Here is a 6,620-nt window from a genome sequence, read left to right on the forward strand (position 1 = left end):
ACGTATGTTCGATTTAAAAATAAATTAATGAAATATATAACTTTTGAGCCCACAGTTCTATATTATGCATAATTGTACTTCAGCAGCTGATTAATTGAAGTAATTACGTTGGACGGTTGGAACATTGTTTAGCAGATGACAACTATATATACACAGCTAGATTTTTTACCATTTGCGATCACTAGTACGTAGTTTTTAATGAGATATTAAAGGTATCTAGCTAAGTCAACTTTATCAGCACTCCCTACCTAGTGTGGAAAAAGTCAAATGACTACGTTCAAAGTTCAAAGTTCAAACAAATTTGACTGTAACATTAGTTTCAAAAAGCGACTGGACTGTGTTTATTTTATTTTTTGAATTATTTTTCTGCTTCTTTCTTTGTAACAAAGTTTATCTCTATTAATTTTCAGGTTAATTTATAAGGAAGGCAGGTTTTTGCAAGAATATATATATATATATATATATATTTATTGTATTTGATTATTTATTTTCCTTTTATTTATAGCTGATCAGAAGAAAAAATTAGTTGTGGCTCTTTAAGTTTTTTTTTTTTTTTTTTTTTTTTTTGGAAAAATTGTTTTATTTATATATATATATATATATATATATATATATATATATATATACGCTCCTTTTATTTATGAGGGAGATGGAAATACCTACTCGTACAAAAAAACTTAAATGAAATTAGACTTACGACCTTGTCACTCCAATAAATGAAACCGCGGTTTACTTTTTATTTCTCTTTTAAAGCTTCCAAAATAATTAAATATATATACACACACATATATTTATATATATATATATAAGTGTACAGTACGGCTTCAGACTATATATAAATGAACCAAAAGCTTAGTAGTTTTGTATAACACAGAATCATTCGATTACTTTTCTAAATTAGCTCTCTTCTCGATGGACTATCTTCTGAATATGAAGAGAAAAAGATTGTCGTTTTTTGTATTATTGGCTTTGGTAGTTGTGTGTAGTTCACAATCCGTACGGATGAAGTTACCGCCAAATATTGTGGTTCCGGCGATAATAATGTTCGGAGATTCCATAGTTGACACCGGAAACAACAACAACAACGTCAAGTCTCCGGCGAGGTCAAACTTCCCTCCGTACGGTCAAGACTTTCCCACCGGAAAGCCCACCGGCAGATATTCCAACGGCAAAGTTCCCTCGGACCTCCTAGGTATGTACGTAGATGATATATTTATGGATTTGTTTTTTTATTTGATTAGATTATGTTTGGCTTATCTTTCTGTGCTTGGTCACATGCTCACAGTCACACACAGAACACACTTCTTTTTCTTATATGATTTCTTTGAATTCATTTTAGCCACACATTGATTGCTTAAAAATAATGATATCAGCCAACTTGTCAACCATATGCCATTAATATTTGTTATTTTTTAGGTAGTAATAATTAAGATATGCAATTTTTTTCCTTCCTATTTCACAGATGAATGATATAAATTTACTGAAAACTGGCATTCATAACTGCCGTAACAAATTCAGCTCATATCATCAATAACCCTAAAACATAGTAAATTAATGAGTATTTTCAGTTTCTCTAGGAATTGTCGACATTCGATTCATATAAGTATTTTAGGGACAAACGTTATATTTCGTAGTTTATATAGTTAATAGTGTAACGTAACAAAGTATGAACAATGCGTATTTTAACGAAATTGTTTTACACGAATACTATTGTTGATAAATAGTAAAAATGTACCTTAATGTGATGAACATGTCACATGTCTAAAAATAGCAACATGTTGTACAACTTAGATTGTGACAACGGACATGTGCAACATTAAGTCAACATATGTATTGCTCTTTAAATTTAAAGCTGCAGTGACGAAACAACCAACTTGATAGGCCTAGCTATCTACCATGACATTGTCCCATACCATACATATCTACTATATGCTGTTTTTATTTATTTATTTACGTGAATTTAATATATACATAGTATTACGTGAATTTAAAGGTGGCCATATGGGATCCCGCGGGATCCCGTTTCCCGTATTTTTGGTACCATATGGAAAATGGGAAAAAACCGTATTACGAAATATGGTACCGGGACTTTTGTCCCAGAACCATCCGGGAAATGGGACGGAACCGGGATCCCCGTTTAGCACCATTTAGTACCATATTTTAAAAATTGTATTTTTTTAATTGAAAATATATGAATTTTCTTTATTTTTAAATGTATTCATGATTAAAATAAAATGAAAAAAATAAATATGGGAATCTCGGAACCGCGAAATATGGTACCGGGAATTCCCGGTACCATGGACAATGGTTCCGGGATTTCCCGGTACCATTTTTAACGGTACCGAGAGTCCCATTTCCCGCAAAATATGGGACGGGACCAGGGGATCCCATTTCCCGGGTTCTATATGGCCAGTTTTACATAGTAAGCATGGTAAAGCGCCAAATGGCATATATATTTTTGAGCAAGAACACCTACGTTTTCTAACTCAAACTTAATATTGCTTTGTCCTCGTGAGGTGGTCCATTATTGAGTTGAGAGCGATCAATTTTTTAACTGAGTAAATATAAAGCACGAAATTTTTAGCTGATTTATCTTTTTCTTTATTTATTATTTTTTTTTTTTGGGAAACAGTTCTAATCACTTACTGCGTTTGCTGTTGAAAGCCTATAAATAACCTAACATGTCTTTTGAATAAGTCAGTGAGCAAATGAAAGCCAATAGCCTTTGATTTTGAAAACAAGACTCCAATCTTTTTTTAGAGGGAAAAAAAGACCACATTAATTACCACAAGTCCAGATTCTATATTGATGTAATTGCTCATAATAAAATGAATGAAATCCATACTCTAATAATATGGAGCCAAAAATGATATAAATGATCTTATTTAAAATGTTTACGAAAATATTTCAGTGGAAGCATTTGGAATCAAGGAATTATTGCCACCATACGCAAATCCAAACTTGTCACCCGAAGAACTCCTCACGGGTGTGTGCTTCGCCGTCGGTGGCGTCGGATACGATCCCTTAACATCGCAACTCGCAGTAATTATTTTAATTTTAATCTTTCAGTTTACTCATTTTGATTTTGAACTCTCTTACGATTACAAATTTTTTGTAATATTTTTGTTTGTGTGTGTGCACTGTATAGTTAGTTCCACAACTGTTTGACCAATTGGACAAATTTCAAGAATACAAAGGAAAGCTAAACGCTATTGTTGGGGTGAAGAGAACCAACTTCATAATTGCAAACAGCGTGGCTTTTCTTGTGCTGAGCAGTAATGACATTGCTAACACATACTACTCAACTCCATTCAGAACCGTTCATTACGATCCTCCTTCTTACGCTGACTTTCTGGTCAACAACGCTTCTGAATTCATTCAGGTACATTAAATATGTATATATATATAGTGCTCACATTTCAGTTCATTGGTTTGGTTTGTAAAACAAAAAAGCAAAGAAGGCAGAGACAAATTCCAAAGTATTGATTATCACATATTATATCAACATTTAGATACTTATGCATCTAGTTATCTTTTGCTAGAATTTATTTTTAGCAATTTTTTAATATCCAGAAATTCTATTGTTTTAGCGCTAAATCCAACGATAATACGAAAATGAATAAATTATGTAAATTATAATATTTAATATCAAACAAGTTTTTATTTTTATTATGTATATGTATTATATAATAATAATAGTAATAATTTAATATTTTAAAATAAATATAGGCATAATTTTTGAAGGGTATGAGTAAAATTAAATCTATAGTTAAAATAATTTATTTTTTATATTAGATAGATATATAGATAGTTAGCATGGAATCTCAATTTTCAATAATTAACCGATTAAACTTTTAACATTCTTAGAAGGTTAACGGTTAATCATTATCCGTTCAAAATGGTTAAAGTTTAATTAATTAATCATTAGTTTGAATATTTTTTCCTTGGTGGTTGGTTAACCATGAAATAACCAGTTAAAAATTATTAGACGCTTGGTTAATTTTAACCGTTTAAAATATAAATTAATCGACCAGTTAATTTTAACAAGTTAAAATGCCACCTTTTTTTTTTAAATAAACAGCGATTGTATTCAATGGGAACTCGAAGAATAGCAGTTATAGGGGCACCGCCAATCGGATGTGTTCCGTCGCAAAGGACTATAGGAGGAGGCTTGCATAGGGATTGTTTCACGAAGGAGAATGACTTAGCCATTTTGTTTAACTCTAAACTCGCTGCCGAGATCCGTAGACTTCAAAAACCCGACGCCAAAATCGTCTACGTCGATATATACTATCCGTTGCTTGACGTAATTCAGCGCCCCGATAAATACAGTACGTGCTACACAACTTAATATTATTTTTTGGAATTTTAACTTTTGTATCCATATACTTAATCATAATCTTTCTAAATTGGCTCTTTGAGCTCATTCAAATTGAGTCATATACCATTTTTAAGCAAGTAAAATTATTTTTTTTACATTAGAGTTTTATCAATATATAGATTAACAATTCAATATTTCCGTATCAGGGTTTATTGTATACCAAATTCAATTTTGCGAGATTAGGGTTTTGTTAATTTAATGAATGTGATCATTTTTTTGTTGTTGTTATTGATCGATATTAGATTTCAAGTATTCCAAGAAAGGTTGTTGTGGAAGTGGAATCATAGAAGCAGCATTGTTGTGTAACTCGCTCGACAAAACGTGTGACAATCGCAGCGATTATGTGTTTTGGGACGCTTATCATCCGACAGAAACAGCTTACAGAATCATAATTGATGAAATTATAACTAAATACCAAGACCAATTTGTATGATTATAAATTAATTACGGTCATGCGTACCCAAATATAATGTACTTGCCAAATGGGGCTTTATATCTCAGCTTGCTTATTGATATCATATGTTGATTTTAAGGGCAGTTCATATTCCTAGCTAATTGATGTTTGTAATTTGAGGAACGGTCCTGCAGCCTTATATTGCCAAGTACTTTTCTATTTTTGGAGATATTATTTCGTGGGATTATGTATGAAAAATTTAAGTTGGTTTTGTTTTTCAAAACGCACTAGCTAGTAGGATATCCATTAATAACTTATGTCGTTAACTATCTATACAAAATAATAACAACAATTTTCAAATTATTACAATTTTATGGAAAAAAAAATGGTGTACTTGATATGGAATAAAAATTAAATGGGAAATGATAAATTATCCTATTAACTTATTTGTTGCTTACAGAATACCTCATGGTGCTCTTGATAAAATTATTGTTTTGATGTTGAATCCGAGAGAGACCCTTACCAAGTAACCCAATTAATTTGATCTTGTAAAGCACCCAATTGATCGAAGGGATCCACATAATGTTATTTGGGATGTCAAAAAGACAAGCCAAAAAGAACATACTCCAAATGCCCAATTCTAAGAATTATTGACCAACTTGATCAAGGAACAATTTATCTACCAGTACACAAACCCTAAGACATATTCCACAAAGAAAACCTTGTGAGATAAGTGTAATGATCTACTGAGTGGAACAACTAATTACTTATGTAAGAACAATAAAGTAAGCAATCAATCAAGCAGAAAAACGATTAAGGATATAGCTAGAGAATTGATAACCCAGTTCAGTGACAAAGTACCTAATCTAGAGGGCGATGTAAGTCCAGTGGTGAAAATCAGTTCACTAATTGTCAATCAGAAGAATAAGGAGTCAAGCTTGTAGACTTCCTCGCCAACTGTCGTCTCCTCTAGTTCTCCATTAGGCTGCTATCTAAGCTATCCTTAGATCGGAGAAGCCTCTTTTTTCATGTAATCCTCTCTTAAAGATTTGTCTCAATGCTAACGCAAACACTCATTACTAAAAACTCTATACAAGAACAAGTTGGACGTAATTCATTGACCTTGTTGTCGATGAAAATCTCCAGAGTAGAGAAACAAGTTCAAGAATAAGTCGGCCGTGTGTGACTAAAACAATTGCTAACCAAAAACTAAAACCAGAAGGAATTTTTATTTAGATATACGAAACCAAATTCGATCATATATCTCTCCAAAAAATGTGGAGCTAAACTCAAATTTTTAGTCCAATTGCTCGAGAAAGACATGTGGTTTAATTGACCGGATGTCTTAAACAACTTGTTGCAAATAGTTTTGAACAACTTATAATATTTTGTCAAACTAATGCACAAAGAGTTCAACAATCTCCCTTTTGCCACAAAACAACAAAAAACATTTCGAGAAGTTGTTTTGATTAAAATAATTCAATAATTTTTATTAAAACAATAACAGCGACAAATAAGTCATCGTAGCTAAAACATAATGTTTTAGACTTTTCAAATGCGACATCGATTTTTTTTTCCTCTTATGGCGGAAGTATTTTTTGTGTCCTTATTTTCTAAATATAGACGCAAAATTGTGTCTATTTCTTGCGTCTAAAAACAGACGCAACTAGCTGCATCTGTTCTTTTCAGAAACGGACTAACAGACATGACTCAAGTCGTGTTTAAATTTGCGGCTGATTTGGAAAACAAAGGCCAATATTTTTCTGATGAGACTTGATTGTAATATGTGTTCGGGTTTATTTCGCCGTGACAATCTTGGGTTTGTCAAGCCTCTATTTACACAGC

The 6,620-nt window shown here is 32.0% G+C and overlaps 1 protein-coding gene across 1 annotated transcript; it reads left to right on the plus strand.

The window, feature by feature from the left end:
• Positions 1-855: 855 nt before the first annotated feature.
• Positions 856-5,058, plus strand: LOC149392489 (GDSL esterase/lipase EXL3-like). The gene is made up of 5 exons (XM_089619312.1): positions 856-1,192; positions 2,912-3,042; positions 3,149-3,382; positions 4,082-4,331; positions 4,624-5,058. The coding sequence occupies exons 1-5, from the start codon at positions 913-915 to the stop codon at positions 4,812-4,814; spliced, it is 1,086 nt and encodes a 361-aa protein (XP_089475438.1). The 5' UTR covers positions 856-912; the 3' UTR covers positions 4,815-5,058.
• Positions 5,059-6,620: the final 1,562 nt, after the last annotated feature.

Source organism: Urtica dioica, chromosome 7, assembly GCF_054948205.1.
Source record: "Urtica dioica subsp. dioica isolate 48M chromosome 7, U.dioica_male_clone48M_v1_H2, whole genome shotgun sequence".
Classification (NCBI taxonomy): domain Eukaryota; kingdom Viridiplantae; phylum Streptophyta; class Magnoliopsida; order Rosales; family Urticaceae; genus Urtica; species Urtica dioica.